Source organism: Chiloscyllium plagiosum, unplaced genomic scaffold, assembly GCF_037043375.1.
Source record: "Chiloscyllium plagiosum isolate Xiang-an unplaced genomic scaffold, Cpla_swu_hap1 HiC_scaffold_22, whole genome shotgun sequence".
Taxonomy (NCBI): Eukaryota; Metazoa; Chordata; class Chondrichthyes; order Orectolobiformes; family Hemiscylliidae; genus Chiloscyllium; species Chiloscyllium plagiosum.
This window is the reverse complement of record NW_028270160.1, coordinates 42,033,430-42,050,074: the sequence shown is the minus strand read 5'-3', so window position 1 is coordinate 42,050,074 and position 16,645 is coordinate 42,033,430. Positions and strand designations below refer to the sequence as shown.

General features: G+C 41.5%; 1 protein-coding gene across 1 annotated transcript in view; it reads left to right on the top strand.

Annotated features, from left to right (window-relative positions):
• The window catches only part of cfap46 (cilia and flagella associated protein 46), a 237,577-nt gene that overhangs the window by 131,844 nt on the left and 89,088 nt on the right, over nucleotides 1-16,645 (top strand). Inside the window, exons 38-39 of the mRNA XM_087999267.1 lie at nucleotides 4,128-4,310; nucleotides 4,563-4,698. Coding sequence (XP_087855393.1) covers nucleotides 4,128-4,310; nucleotides 4,563-4,698 — 319 coding nt within the window. The remainder of the gene's footprint in view (nucleotides 1-4,127; nucleotides 4,311-4,562; nucleotides 4,699-16,645) is intronic.

Genomic DNA, 16,645 nt, shown 5'->3' with positions numbered 1-16,645 from the left:
GCCACTTCATTGCCCACTCTCATAACCTGTTGAAATCCTTCTGCAGCTTCTCCGCCTCCTCAGTGCTACCTGTCCCTCTACCTGTCTTTGTATCATCTGCAAATTTAGCCAGAATGCTCTCAATTCCTTCATCTAGATCGTTAATGTATGAAATGAAAAGTTGTGGTCCCAACACTGAGTCCTGCAGAACACCATTTGCCACCGGCTGCCACCCAGAGAAAGACCCGTTCATCCCCACTCTCTGCTTTCTGCCAGACAGCCAAGCTTTTGTCCATGTTAGCACTTTGCCTCTAACACCATGAGCCCTTATCTTACTTAGTAGTCTCCTGTGCCGCACCTTGACAAAGGCCTTCTTGACGTCCAGGTAGATAACATCCATTGGCTCTCCTTGGTCTATCCTCTTTGTTACTTCCTCAAACAATTCTAACAGATTCTCAGGCATTACCTCCCCTTGATGCAACCGTGCTGACTTTGCCTGAGTTGACCATACAATTCCAAGTATTCAGAAATCTCATCCTTCAGAATGGATGCCAGGATCTTATCCATGACCAAGGTTAGGCTAATCATTCTGTTATTTTACATATTTTGCCTTACTCCCTTTTCAACAGGAGTGTCACATTTGTGATTTTACAGTCCTCTGGGACCCTCCCTGACTCTAGTGATTCCTGAAAGATCACCATGAACACCTCCACTATCTCTTCAGCCATCTCCCTTAGAACTAGGAAGTGTAGTCCATTTGGACCAGGTGATTTATCCACCTTCAGGCCATTCAGCTTTTTAGCACCTTCTCCTTGGTGATGGCCACCATACTCAGCTCCGCCTCCTTACTTCCTTGAATTTTTTAGATATTTCTCATGTGTTCCACTGTGAAGACTGACACAAAGTGATTATTCAGTTCCTCAGCCATTACCTTGTTCCCCACTGCCATCTCTCTAGCATTATTTTCCAACTGCCCAATGTCCACTTTTGCCTGTTTTTTTGTCCTTTATGTATCTAAAGAAACTCTTACAGGCTTCCTTTATATTACCAGCTAGCTTACTCTCATATTTAATCTTCACGGTCCTTCTTTCTTTTCTTGTTGCCCTCTGTTGGTCTTTATAAGCTTCCGAATCCTCTGGTTTGCCACAGCCCTTCACCACATTAAATGCTTTCTCTTCTGTTTTTATGCTATCCCTAACTTCCCTGGTCAGCCAAGGTTACCTCATCCTCCCTGTATCTTTCTTTTTCCTCAGGATGAATCTCTGCTGTGTCTCTTGAATTACTCCAGAAACTCCTGCCATTGCTGTTCCATTGTGTTTTCCTGCATAGGCTCCTCTCCCAGTCAATTCTACCTAGCTCCTCCATCATGCCTCTGTCGTTGCCTTTATTCAGCAGTAATGCCGTTACCTCTGATTCTATCTTCTCCCTCTCAAATTGCAGAGTAAATTCAATCAGATTATGATCACTGCCTCCTAAGGGTTCCTTCCCTTATTGAGCCTGCCTCATTGCTCAACATTAAATCCAGTGTTGCCTGTTCCCTAGTGGGCTCCACCTCAAGCTGCTCCAAAATGCCATCTCATAGACATTCCATAAATTCCTTTCCTTGCAATCCACTACCAACCTGATTTTCCCAGTCCACATGCATATTGAAATATAATTAGGCAACCCCTCCCCCAGCCCTGTCCACCTGCCTATCTTTTCGATAGGATGTTTATCCTTGAGTATTCAGCTCCCAATCCTGATCCCCTTGCAGCCAGGTCTCCGTGATGCACACCACATCAATCTGCGCCACAAGCTCATTTACCTTACTCCTTATACTGCATGCATTCAGATATGACATCTTCAGTCCTGTCTTAACCATCCCCTTCTCATTGTCATTCGTTTGTCCAGTGTGGTTGAAGTTTGATTGCTAACGCTTTCCAAACAGCCTATGCTATTTGTGTCTGTACTAGAGATTTTCATAACCTCTCCTGGGTTCTGCACACTTACCTCCTCCTTAAATTCGGGTTTACTAATTTCCCCTATAACTGAACCAGCAACCCCCAATTAAAGCCCTGTCTAAAGCCCTAGTTGTGCAATTCGCTGGGACTCTCGACCCAGCACAGTTTAGATGAAGACCTTCCCAGAGGAACAGGTCCCTTCGTGCCCAGTACTAGTGCCAATGTCCATGAATTTAAACTCATTTCTCCCACACCAATCTTGGAACCACGCATTTACTTGCTTAATCTTATTGACCCTGTGGCAATTAGATCGTGGATCAGGTAATAATCCAGAGATTATCATCTTTTTGGTTCTTTTTAATTTAGCACTTACTTCCTGCTCTCTTAGCAGAACCTCTGTTCTAGTTTTATCTATGTCGTTGGTACCACGTCCACTGGATCTTTACTCTTCCACACCAAGTTCCTCTGCAGCTCAGATGAGATATCCTGAACCGAAGCACCATGCAGGCAACACAACCTTTGGGACTCTCTATCCTAGTCACAGAGAACAGTGTCTATGTGTCTAACTATACTATCCACAAGTACAACAATATTTCTCTTCTCTCCCCCCACTTGAATGATTCCCTGCCCCAAGTTGCTGTGGTCAGTCAGTTTATCCTCCGTACAGTCCCCATTCCCATCCACGCAGGGAGCAAAACTCTTGAACCCTTTGGAGAAGGACAGGAGCTGAGACTCCTGCAACTCCACCTGCCTCACTCACAGCCACACCCTCCTGTCCCTGACCAATGGCAGAATTCGAGTTAGTCTTAGGGATGTGACTGCTTCCTGAAACACAGTGTCCAGGTAACTCTCCCCCTTCTTGAAATGTTTGAACCTCAGACTCCAGCTCATCCACTCTGAGCCAGAGATCTTCCAGCAACCAACATTTACCACAGACATGGTCACTGGGAACCACAATACGGTCCATCAGCTCCCACAGCATGCAGAGACAACACATCACCTGACTGTCCATCCTTTCTTAATTAATTTTGAATTTCTTTTGGCTGTTTTAATTTCTCTATTTATTTTCTCAATCTGATTGCAAGTTATAACAAATAAATAAGTTGTAACCAATAAATTAACAAGTTTATATTTAACACAGATTCAAATTTAGCAGACCCTGTATCAGCCAATCAAATCACAGCCCTCCTGTGATGTCACCTTTTGGTTTTCCCCCTCAGTGGAAACCTTCAGAACCTTTCCCCAGCTTCTTTCTGTTCACTCCTGCTCAGATCCTCTCCCAAAGTGAAGGCTGCAAATCTCCGAGGTAAGTTTTTATATCAACAACCTTCCCAGGATACTTTCTGTTCGCTCCCGCTCAGTTCCTCTGGCTTATGCCCGAAATGTCGATTCTCCTTCTCCTTGGATGCTGCCTGACCTGCTGCACTTTTCCTGCACCACACTCGCAACTCCTGTTCTGAAGTGAAGGCTACTAGCCCCTGAGGTAAATTTTTATATCACTTACCTTCACTGGCTGCTCTCCACTCACTCCCACTCAGCTCCTTTCCTGAAGTGTAGTCTTCCATAGGATATCAGCTCATTCCACCTTTATAGTTTGGACTTTTGCTCTACAAGAATGTTATTTTTCAAAGTTATTTTCCCAGCCATAATATCCTTTCCTATCTGTGCATGAATATGTGAGGATATTTTTTAGTTCTGTTAGCACCTTAGTTAATTACATTTTTACATTGAAAATCAGATGCTGTTATTCTCGGAGTCATCACAAAACCTAAAGTTTTTTTAAAGGAAGTATTCAAAATACCCATTTACTTCTTTCCTAGACACAGGTTGATAGAAAGCATAGACTGGGTTTTTATACTTAACAGAAACTACGACTTATTACAAGTAAATAGATTCTCATTACGAGGAATACATTATGGACCGTAGGTATATGACTCTATAAATTCAAACTCTCATCCTTTTATAAACTCCCCCTTATGCGTACACATCCAATAACAGATGGGAAAACCCATGGATTATTGATGGAGAGAAAAGCTGGAACATAGTTCAATGGTTCCTTTTCAGAGGGTTGTTGAGAATCCCATTTCCCTGCTCTTTCTCTACATTTCCTTCCTTTCCCAGTCATTTATATTTCTTTTCTCAAAACAAAATTTATTGGCTATTTATTGTGTATATTGTACATTAAAGCTTTTTAATTTTCCAATATAGGTTGGAATTAATTGAAATTGAATCCATGAAAGCATTAGGCGATCCTTATTTAAAGAAACCAGAAAACTTGCAAAAGTTGTCATCAGCTTGTGCTAAAATGGAGAAGTTTGCAAATGTTATGCTGCAGTATGGATACAGAGAAGAATCAGTAGATGTAATGAGAGAACATACCGAGATACTAATGTAGGTTCATATAAATGCAATATTTATGTATTTGTTTATTTATTCTATGTTGAGTGTATATTGAATGCAAGTCAGAAAGGTAATTGCTGACTAGCCTTTACTTTTGTTACTTCTATGTTTATGTGGCTGGCTATATTTTCCCCACTGAACAATGCACCCTTGTTGTTTTTATTTTGGGGAGTGGAGTAAGAAAAATGAAAGCTTTAATTTAGATTAAGTTTTACTTATGGATGCAACTTTCTATTCCTAAAGGATGCTCAGTAAATACAGTGAGGAAGAGGAAAAGAAGCACCATAATCTATTAAATGCGTACTCACTGATCATGAAGGCCATCTTGATTGAAGAAGAAGCCTTCAGTGACCTGATGAGCTTGTTGCCACTTAAAGCGGTAAAAAAACAGGTTTTCAAATGTTAATCTGCATTATTTACCTTAAAATTCTTTACAGGAGTCAGAAGCCATCTCAAAAATAATAATGAGTACATAAAATGCACTGGATTCATTTTCTCCTTTAATTAATAAAGTCATGATATCTGGCTGATAATTTGTATCACAGAATAGGAGTTGTCTTTCATCATCCTCTTCCCTCATGAGATAACATAACCACTGGCTGCATTCAGTTGATTCTTGCATTGTTAGACTGACAGCTCTCATAAATTGGGCTGTATCCAACCATTCCCAGGTAGATACATCCAAGTGATCAATCCCACTAGTGCTCGAAATAAAGTCAAAGTTGACTTTTTAACTTCCCGGTCTTGTGTATTCCTGATGGTTAACACAGACATAATACTTACCCTGCAGGACGAATGAAATGGCATCCAGTCTTTTTTTTTTAACAAAATAATAAAAAGCAAAAATGAATTCCAATTTTAAACAACACACAGTTTCATATGGAAGCACTTTCTTAGCCTTGGTCAATTAATCTTTTGAGTTCTAACCAGATCTTTTTAAGTTCTGTGTAGGGCCTGTGCAATCACATTTGATTTTCTGCTAATGTGGGTGATTTTAAAGTGGTGCAGTGAAGGAACAAGCTCCACTGGAATAACCTGGCATTGTGATTTAATAATCTTTCCACAGAGTTTAACAGGTTGTTGCCAGTATAGATTGTGGTACCCATTTCAAGCATGTATCTTAAAGAGAAGATTTGTAGCTCAGGTTGAGGTTCAGGTTGTAAGTTTGCTCACCGGGTGGAAGGTTTGTTTTCAGACATTTCGTCACCATGCTAGGTAACATCGTAAGTGAGCCTCCGGTGAAACGCTGGTGTTATGTCCTGCTTTATATTTATGTGTCTTGGTTTCTTAAGGTGGGTGATATAATTTCCGGTTCTTCCTCTCAGAGGTTGGTAAATGAGGTCCAAATCAGGCGGCATGGTGGCACAGTGGTTAGCATTGCTGCCTCACAGCGCCAGAGACCCGGGTTCAATTCCCGCCTCAGGCAACTGTCTGTGTGGAGTTTGCACATTCTCCCCGTGTCTGCGTGGATTTCCTCTGGGTGTTCCGGTTTCCTCCCTCAATCCAAAGATGTGCAGGTTAGGTGAATTGGCCATAGTAAATTGCCCGTAATGTAAGGTGATGGGGTAAATGTAGGGGAATGGGTCTGGGTGGGTTGCTGTTCAGAGGGTTGGTGTGGACTTGTTGGGACGAAGGGCCTGTTTCCACTCTGTAAGTAATCTAATCTAAAAAAATCGATGTGTTTATTGATGGAGTTCCGCTTTGACTGCCAGGCTTCTAAGAGTTCCCTTGTGTGTTTCTGTTTAGTCTGTCTTAGGATGGGAGTGTTGTCCCAGTTGAAGTGGTATCCTTCTTCATCTGTATATAAGGATACTAGTGATAGTGGGTCCTGTCTTTTGGTGGCTAGTTAGTGTTCGTATAGACTGGTGGCTAATTTTGCCTGTCTGTCCAATGTAGTGTTTGTCATAGTCCTCGCATGGTATTTTGTAAATTACATTCATTTTGCTAGTTGTTTAGGGTCCTTTAGGTTCATCAGCTGCTGTTGAAGTGTGTTGGTAGGTTTGTGGACTCCCATGATGCCAAGAGGTCGGAGTTGTCTGGAAGTCATTCCAGAGCAGCACGGTGGCTCAGTGGGGGGGCATGATGGCTAGTGATTAGCACTGCTGCCTCACAGCACCAGGGACTGGGTTCGATTCCAGCCTCGGGTGACTGTGTGGAGTTTGCACATTCTCCCTATGTCTGCGTGGGTTTCCTCTGGGTGCTCCGGTTTCCTCTCAGAATCCAAAGATGTGCAGATTAGGTGAATTGGCCATGTTAAATTGCCCATAGTGTTTAGGGATGTGTAGGTTTAGATGCATTAGTCAGGGGTTAAAAAAAAATATAGGGTATGTGAGTAGGTCTGGGTGGGTTACTCTTCGGATGGTCAGTGTAGACTTATTAGGCCTAAGAGCCTGTTTTCACACTGTAGGGATTCTAATTCTAATTCGTATGGTAATGTGGCTAGAGTTTCTGGATGCATTGTGTCTGCTTGTTTGGGTTTGTTGTTTAGGAATTGGCCGACTGTGTTTATTGGGTATGTTATGAAGGTGTAGGTGTGTACAATACCTTGAAGAGAGAGAGGAAGCTAGCAAGGATTGAAAGTACAGAGTGTGCTGAACAATTTAAAAATGTCACTTTTGGTTGACACAAATATCTGGTGCTGTGTTCCCGTGGTACAAAAATAAATTAAAATTCGGCCAATCAGTTTAAATTATGCCCCAGATACCAAAGTCCAAATGAATTTGAATTTAATGTTTTGATGACATCAAACCAATGAAATGATCTGATGCACTGGGGTATAAAATTGGACATTTTAAACAGTTAGGAGGAGGACAGCAAAGAGCACCAACATGTACAGACTGCTAGTCAAATTGCTTTCTGGAAAATATCTGTCCATAAGAAAAGTTGTGCAGCAGAAGATCGAAGAAGAGACGACCCAGGACAATACAGAGAAAAATCTACGAAGGAGAATTGACAAAGTTGACTGGTTTTGAAACGTGAATTTTTATTTTGCAAATCTTAATCAGGATCTTTTTATCGAACCTATATTATAAAGTGGGAAGTAAAAGATAGGTTTAAGAGAAAGGATTAGTAAATAGTTGTCTAATTTTCCCTTTTGCACTTAAAAAATAAAATTGTTGATTTTTACTTTAAATAATGGCCTCTGGGATAGTTCTTTGCTTCTCAAAGTTTAACAGATTACAGTGTGCGAGGTAAGCTTCTCTGTGTGTTGGGTTTAAATTAGCAGAGAGGTTTACCCTGTGTCGTAACAGGTACCTGTTCTTCTTGAATACGCTGTATAGGTATTTTTCTTCTGCTTATTGAAGTTCCATTTACCAACCCCTGAGAGAAAGAACTGGAAATGATATCACCCACCTTAAGATACCAAGATACGTACACAGAAAGCGAGACATAACACTAGCGTTTCACCAGAGGCGCATTGATGATGTTACCAAGCGTGATGACGAAACGTCTGAAAACAAACCTTCCAGCTCAGCGAGCTAACTTACAACATGTATTTTAAAGTGTCTCAGTGCGAGTACTAAACTGTACTATACAGTGCCATCTTTCATAGTTGTTTGGCTTTTTTGGAGAAGAACCTGATTTGTGTCTCTATTATGGATTTGTTACTTTGATATCACCCACATTGATGGCTACTTTGAGTGCTTGTTTGAATTTTGGAGATGTAGGCACTGGCTCGCTTTTCAAAATCAGTTTGGGTTTTCTCAGTCTTGTCTACCTTTGCTGTTTTCTGTATTAGATCTGTCAGCAGAGCAGGATCTGTGCTAAAGTTTAGGGCAGGTTTGGAAGGAACATTCAATAGAGCTGACAGATTCCCAAGGACCCTATGTTTTCTCATTTTATTGCAGGAACGGGAAACTGTGTTACTGCATGTACCTTTGCAGCCCTGGGTAGAACTCATCTTTGACCACTACGTATCCACAAAGGTGGCTTGGGAGGTGGTGGACTCACTCCTTGCAGCGTTGACTACTAGGTCAGCTGACAATATTTTTCAGAAGCGGGCTTCTATTTGCTGTAAATACACCCCCCAGGTGCTGCTGTCGATTAGGATATATGTCAAGGTACAATACACAGTTAGATAAACCAGTCTCTATCTGGTTCATCCGTCTTTGAAAGGAGGCTTGGGCATTTTGGAGTCCATATGACATGACTGAATGCTCATATAACTCGTCTGGAGTTATGGGAACCTGCTAGTACCCCTTGAGTGACTCTATTTTGGTAAAATGGCTGGCTTTACTTATCCATTCCATGTAATCTTCCAGCCAGGGTATTGGGTAGCAGTCAGCCCAGCCATTGCATTAAATTTTAAGTAGTCATTACAGAGCCTTGTGGCATTGTCTGATTTGGACACAAGTACAACTGCTGAGCTCCAGTTACTGCTGCCAAGCTCTGTCAGTTGGAGCTTCAGCATTTGGATGACCTCCGCTCAAACCTGGGCCAGCCCTTCAGGGTCTAGCCAATTGAGTTTATGCTTTGTGAAGAGTTCTCTTCCATATCCACATCATGTTGAGCAAGGGTGGTGCAAACCGGTTTGACTCTGCATTAACCACATTGAGTCTGCTCACTGCTCTGCAAGAATGTGAATGAATAAAAAATCTAACCTGGCTAGTATTTTGGTATTAATTAGCTGGATAGTAGACAGTTCAATATTGACCTTACCCATTTGTCCCTCTGGTCCATTCTCACTACTACCCTTGTCCTGTAGGTTGCTGGTAATGGGGCAGACCATTATCTGTTTGTCCCCCATATCTGTAGTGGTGTTGCTTTCTCATATTGACATGATAAAGCCTTTGTTTTTTTCCCTCTGTTCTGGCTCTCAAATCAGATAAACATATAATCATTTTTGCTCCTCTATTCACGCCAATAAACTGGGACTTTAGGAGTTTGCCTGGTGTTTACGCAAGAGCTGACACAGTTCCTAGCTAAAAGGTTCAGGCCCTGGCATTTTGTCTGCTTTTTGTTTCACTACTGTTTGGGAGATTTTCAAATGTTATTGGGATGCTTTGCAGGCTAAAGATAGTCACTCTTGATGCTGTGCTATATAATCTAACATGAAGCCTTCCTCCTTCTGTTCTAAAATCCTCTCCCAAAGCCCTCCTGTTTGGTGCCCATAAACTAAGTCAACAGGGAGCTTCCTTTATCCCAGTTCTTTATCTGATTTTTATCCCAGTCATTGAGGTACTCATGATAGTGTGCCTTGATTATTGTTTTTAGCATCTGATAGTTCCATTCAAGTGCTCCTGTGACTGAATGATGCACTGAAAACTTCTGCTGATACACCTCATGGCTAACCATGACTTCATGGAGTGTTTTAGGCGTGTAATTTGGCCCCGAGTTAGATTGAGTTGGTGTCACACCCTGGCTGACCCATAATCTCACCTCATTCCATTAAAGGATTGGTCACCAGTGATATTTGTACATGGTCATTTGATTAAAGGACAATGTAATGTGTTTGTCACATAAGCTGCAAGCACAAGCTGGAGAGGTGGCATTAGTATAGCCTAGTGCTGCACACCTCCTTGACTGTCCAGTGTTCTCAGTGCTAAGAGTGTGTGTGTATGCATGTGTGTGTTTGTGTTTGTGTATCCCTGCACAAAAAAAGAAACCTGAACAAAAAATGCAACGCATAAGTGGGTGTGAGCTCCAAAGTCAGGTCCTGAATGGCTGAAATGATGTATGAGTTGTTCCAAAAACAGTTCCAATAACAGGCTAAGACTGGTGGCTTGCTGATGCCCACTTACATGAAGGAAGTGTGGAACAGGACAGTGGCCATGGGGCATGCATCAAAGTAATGGCAACAGTGGAGCTGAATGAATGGCCAGAGGAACAAACAGTGAGTTGATGTAAGTAACTGCTCTGGGTGAGGAGAATGGAGAGCTGCATAGAAATGACCTGTGATTAGCTAAGCATAAAAATGAAATGCATGGCACTAAGGTCATTAGCAGGCTTCTGAATTTGCTGTTATAACGCTAAGGGGAAAATCAGCCTTTCTGTACTTGACATTTCAAATCTGATTGTTCTCATTCTCACCATATTTTCCCAACATTTTTGCCTTGAGCACCATAACTTAATGCCATTCTCCATACTGTCTCACACTGTTTCTGTTCAATTACTCATCCAAAGCCCTTGAATGCCTCAGTTGAAGCTCCACTACACCACTAGGCAATGCACTCCAGACCTGAAACACCCGTGTAAAAAATGTTTTCTCACATCATGCCACCTCCTTTTTGAAAATTACTTAAAATCTGTTCCCTGTCATTCTTGATTCTTTTACAAGTGGGCACAGTTTTTCCCGATTAGCTTTATCCAGTCTCTTGTGCTTACTTCAGAGCTCTGCACCATAGGGTCTTCCTTGCTTCTATTTCCAAAGCATGCACAAGGCAAAAAGAGCAAATACAGATAAACTTTGCAGAATACTATATATTTATTCAAATATTTTTGCATCAAATTTGATCCAATAAGTGTGGACACAAAGAAGAATAAGTATTTCAAACTCACTAAACATTGAATTATCGCCCAGAAATAACTTGATGCACGATCTGCTGTGTTAGTGTAGCATTTCCATACTTCAGTTCTCTCAGTGATCTGGATTGCTGATTTAACACTGAAGTTCCAGCCTAATTCCCAAAGCCTATTTCCCTATTTTTGTTTCAACTTCATAATTTGTACTGTTTCGTAAAAAATTGTTTATATTGATCAGAGTTGTCTGTGTTGTTTTGAACACATGCTGGTTAGCCAATGATGAGTCATTTTAAATATTGTTTGTTGCACAACTGATTTATCACTAATATGTTGTTTCAGAGCTTTCCAATGAACTAAAATGGATTATTTTCAAAGACTATTTATTCAATATAAATTCTGTCACTTCAATCTTTGTTAAGACAGGCTGTTTGACCTTTATATTCACAATGTGCATTTCAGGGGAGCTAAAAACTTGATTTCTGCACATAAACAGATACTGCTTTCAATGCTCACTTCCATTGCTAGGAAACCTGAGATAATGGAAAGTCAGACTATTTTGAGCTAAGTTTTCATTTTCATAGAAATAATCAGATAAAACACCTCATCTTAGGTTTGTTGTGTATCAAGCTGACAGTTGATAAATTAGTTCTGTAATCCAGCTGATTTTTTTTGGAATATGCTTCAAAATGTTTAATTTGAGATCTGGTCAAATTACGAGTGAAAGTCCGTTTTCTAGTTCATATTACTTAGCAGTTCCTTGCTACCAGGCAGCTTACTATATGACAATGTCTAACCTGATGGCCTGCACCTACACGTCTCATTGCAGAAAAGGTAAAAAGGAAGTGACAAAAGATGTGAAGTATTTAAGGATCTGAGAAAAGAAAATCTACACAGGTCAAAAGTGAGAAAAAAGTTGGCAGGTTATTTGGAGGTGAGACAGTTAACTAGATTAAGAGTTCTGTACACAAACATGCCACATGAGTGATAAAAACAAGTGAGTTAGAAGCACAATTTCAACTGAAAAGGTTATATTAGTCATTATAGGGATCATCGAACTAAGCTTACAAACTCGTGAAGGGACTTAATTGGCTAAACACACAAGTTGTTTCTCTTATCTGGGAAAATCAATAAAACAAAGGCACAGTCTCAGGCTAAGGGCGATTGTTTTGGACTGGGATGAGAAGAAATCTCTTAAATCAAAGTGTTGTGAATCTTTAAAGTTCTCCACCCCAGTGGATTGTGGATGCTCCAGTATTGAATATGTTTAATGCTGTGACAGATGTATTTTTCATTTCTTACGAAGTTAAAGGATAAGGCAAGGAAACGGGAGATAAACCTGATGATCAGCCATCTTCATGCTGAATGGCAGAGCAGCTTTGACATACTTTTGCTCCCATTTCTTGTAAACATGACCATGATTAGGCAGTAAATGACGAGGATGTAAGAACTTTAGATAGAATTTGGTCAAAATTCAACATTAGTAATCACATGGAAAAAGGTGGTTAATACAAACAGTCAGCATGGATTCCTAAAGGGGAAATTACGTTTATATAACTTACTGGAATTTTTTTGGAAATGATCGATGAGGGTAACATTGTTGGTGTGGTCCACATGGATTTCCAGAAAGCTTTTGATACAATGCCACATGAGAGTCATGTGAGGAAAGTTAAAGATCATAGTGTAAAAGAGACATTAGCAATTTGGCTAAATGACAGGAAACAGAGAGTAATGGTTAATGGATATTTTTAGACGAGAGGTAAGTTTGTAGTGGAAATCCTTAGGAGTCCATAAGATCATAAGAAAGAGGAACAGGAGTAGGCCATTTAGTCCATCACGTCTGCTCACCATTCTATAGGATCTATGGTTGATCCAACATTCCTCATGTCCACTAGCCTGCATTTTCCCCATAATCCAGACTGATCTGGAAACTATCTATCCCAGTCTTAAATGTACACAAGGACTCTGCTCCCACAACCCTATCTCAGTCTTAAATTGGCACCCCTTTATTCTGAGAGTATGCCGTCCAGTTCTATATTCTCCCATGAGGTGGGAACATCCTCTCAGCATTTATCCTGTTAATCCCCTTGAGAATCCTATATGTTTCAATGAGATCACCTCTCATTCTTTTGAACTCCAGGGTGCAGAGTCCCAACCTGTTTAGCCTTTTCGTATAAGACAATCCCTCCATATTGGAGATCTTCCTAAAGAATTTTCTCTGAACTGCCTCCAATAAAATAATATCTTTCCTCAAATAAGGGGACCAAGAACTGCTCACGGTGCTCCGGATGCGGTCTCATCGGCATCTTGTATAGTTCCAGTAAGACTTCTCTACTTCATTCTATTGGCTTTCCTGATTCCCTGCTATACTTGTGTGCTAGCTTTCTGAGTTTCATACACGAGTACCCCTATACTTTGCAGCTTCTGCAGTTTTTCACCAGTTAAATAATACTCTGTTCTTCTGTTCTCTCTTCCAAAATAAATAACTTCATGTTTTCCCACATTACGCTCCATGTACCAACTTTTTACCCACTGCCTTAACCAATCAATATCACTCTGTAAAGTATTTATGTTCTTCTCGCAATCTGCCTTTCCATCATTTTTTTCTGTCTGCAATACATTTACTTCCTTCCTCCCACTCATTCATATAAATTGTAAATTGTTGTGGTCCCAGCAATGATCCCTGTGGAAACCCACTGGTTACAGGGAGCGAACCTGAAAAATAAGCTCTTAGAGTCATAGAGATGTACAACACAGAAACAGACCCTTCGGTCCACTCGTCCATGCCGACCAGATATTCCAACCCAATCTAGTCCCACCTGCCAGCACCCGGCCCATATCCCTCCAAACCCTTCTTATTCATATACCCTTCCAGATGCCTTTTAAATGTTGCAATTGTACTAGCCTCCAGACTTCCTCTGGCAGCTCATTCCATTCACATACCACCCTCTGAGTAAAAACGTTGCCTCTTAGGTTACTTTCATATCTTTCCCCTCTCACCCTAAACCTATGCTCTCTAGTTTTGAACTCCCCGACCCCAGGGAAAAGACTTTGTCTATTTATCCTATCCATTCCCCTCATAATTTTATAAACCTCTATAAGGTCACCCCTCAGCCTCCACTCCAGGGAAAACAGCTCTAGCCTATTCAACCTTTCCCTATAGCTCCAACCCTGGTAACATCCTTGTAAATCTTTTCTGAATCCTTTCAAGTTTCACAACATCTTTCCAATAGGAAGGAGACCAGAATTGTACACAATATTCCAAAAGTAGCCTAACCAATGTCCTGTACATCTGCAACATGACCTCTTAACTCCTGTACTCAATACTCTGACCAATAAAGGAAAGCATACCAAACGCCTTCTTCACTATCCTATCTACCTGCGACTCCACTTTCAAGGAGCTATGAACCTGCACTCCAAGGTCTCTTTGTTCAGCAACACTCCCTAGGACCTTACCATTAAGTGTATAACTCCTGCTGGAATTTGTTTTCCCAAAATGCTGCACCTCACATTTATCTAGATTAAACTCCATCTGCCACTTCTCAGCCTATTGGCCCATCTGATTAAGATTCTGTTGTAATCTAAGGTGACCTTCTTCGTTGTCCATTGCACCTCCAATTTTGGTTTATTCAGCAAACTTGCTAACTATACCTCTTAATCCCCACTCGTTGCTTCCTGCCATTAGTCAATTTTCTACCCATGCCAATATACTGCCTCCAACACAATGACTTATGACTTAACTTTTGTGAGATACCTTGTCGTACCTTCTGGAAGTCCCAATACTATATACTGGTTCCCCTCTATCCACTCTGGTTGAAGCTTCCTTAAAAATCTCTTATTAAAAATAAAAAGTCAGACAGGATATCCCTTTCATGAAACCATACTGCCGCTGTTTGATTAGATAATGATTTTTAGTTGGTCTTAGGACTTTTACTTTTCCTAATATGTTACGATGATCTGGCTCTTGGCGTACATGGGACAATATCAAAGTTTGCAGATAAGACTAACTTTTTAAGAATTGTAAACTGGGGAGGTGGACAATGTGGAACTGTAAAATGGCATTGACAAGTTGGTGGAGTGGGCAGATTGGTGGCAGATGATTTTCAATGTAGACTTTAGTCACAAGAATGTTGAAAGGCAATATAAAATAGAGGGTACAATTCTAAAGGGGATGCAGGAACTGAGGGACCTGGGTGTACATGAGCTCAGATCATTGAAGGTGGCAGGACAGGTGGAGAGAGCAGCTAATAAAGCATACAGTGGCTTAATTAATAGGAGCATCAAGTATAGGCCTATTTGCATGCTTTAACTTCTCATTGTCAGTTAATCCTACCTCAGTGACATGCAATTTCCTATTCTCCTAGATAGAAACTAGACATTGATAGTTCCTGACATGAAGTTCCAAGCAGGTACCTGGAGTCTCCAGCTCATTATTTGCACCTTACAGATTAGATTAGATTACTTACAGTGTGGAAACAGGCCCTTTGGCCCAACAAGTCCACACTGACCCGTCGAAGCATAACCCACCCATTCCCGTACATTTACCCCTTTACCTAACACTACGGGCAATTTAGCATGGCCAATTCACCTGACATGCACATCTTTGGACTATGGGAGGAAACCGGAGCACCCGGAGGAAACCCACGCAGACACGGGGAGAATGTGCAAACTCCACACAGTCAGTCACCTGAGTCGGGAATTGAACCCGGGTCTCTGGCGCTGTGAGGCAGCAGTGCTAACCACTGTGCCACCGTGCCACCTCTGGCAGTCCAACTTGGACAGCAGTCACCAGCATCCCCGGCCATGTTCCATGGGCAGTGATTGCATGCAAACCTCATCCCTGGACATTAGTGGCAAACACATACCACTCTCACTGCATCATTATGCTCTAATACTGACCCACTAAAAACGTGGTTCTATAATTTGATGCTGCACTTTGGAGTACAACTTCTCATTGCAGTGCTGTGACCAGGACACTTTGTACCTAAGGACAGGCACTCATCTCTTAGGTTGGGCCAGGCACATTGCAGGGCCTCTCACTTGCTCTCTTAGTTCTCAGAGCAATTCTGACTTGCCTTGCCTTTTCACACTTTGCCTGCCAAACCAGATCTTAAAAGCCCAATACTGCTTTGTTGTTATATTGTTTACTGCAGACATAAAGCCAAGAGCCTTGTCATTATTATTAGTAGTCATCAGTCAAGCGAAGAGACCTGTTTTACAGCACTGTGCCAACTGGATACATGGAAAACATAGTAAACATTCTTCAATCAAATGGCCATGTCTCAAAGTCTAAGGTGGACTAGTCCTAAGTCAAATCAAAGGAGACACCCTTCAGTCAGTGGGTCCCAAAGCATTAAGGTTAGTGGAAACCTTGGACATCAGTTCAGGAATTTGGGCATGGTCACTCAGTTGTCTGGGATGTCCAAGTCTACACTTCAGGGAGTGGATCATAGTCAGCTGTGTATGTCCAGCACAACCAGTCCAGGATTCGCACTAAGTCAGTCGAGCTGCAAAGAAATTAGTCCTGAAATTAGTGCTGTGCATCCAGGTTTGTGAAGAGAGTCCGCCACTGCCAGTCCCGGAGTCTGTCCACTACAGGTCAAGGAACTTTAGGGGCCATCAGTGCTTCTGACACACCTGTCTGCTCCTCCTGTGTATTCCCGTGCATTTGTTAAGTTATTAATTACCAAAACCATGGGGTCATCTCCTCCAAGGGAGTGAGCAGGTACTTGGCCTTCAACAGTTCTCAAAATGTCAACAACCTGGCAGGGGGCTTCTCCCTTGTCTATCTGCAGAGACATGGCACTCACTAGCAGTTGCTTCTGAATCTAATCTGGATGAAATACCTACTGAGGTCAGTATCTGAG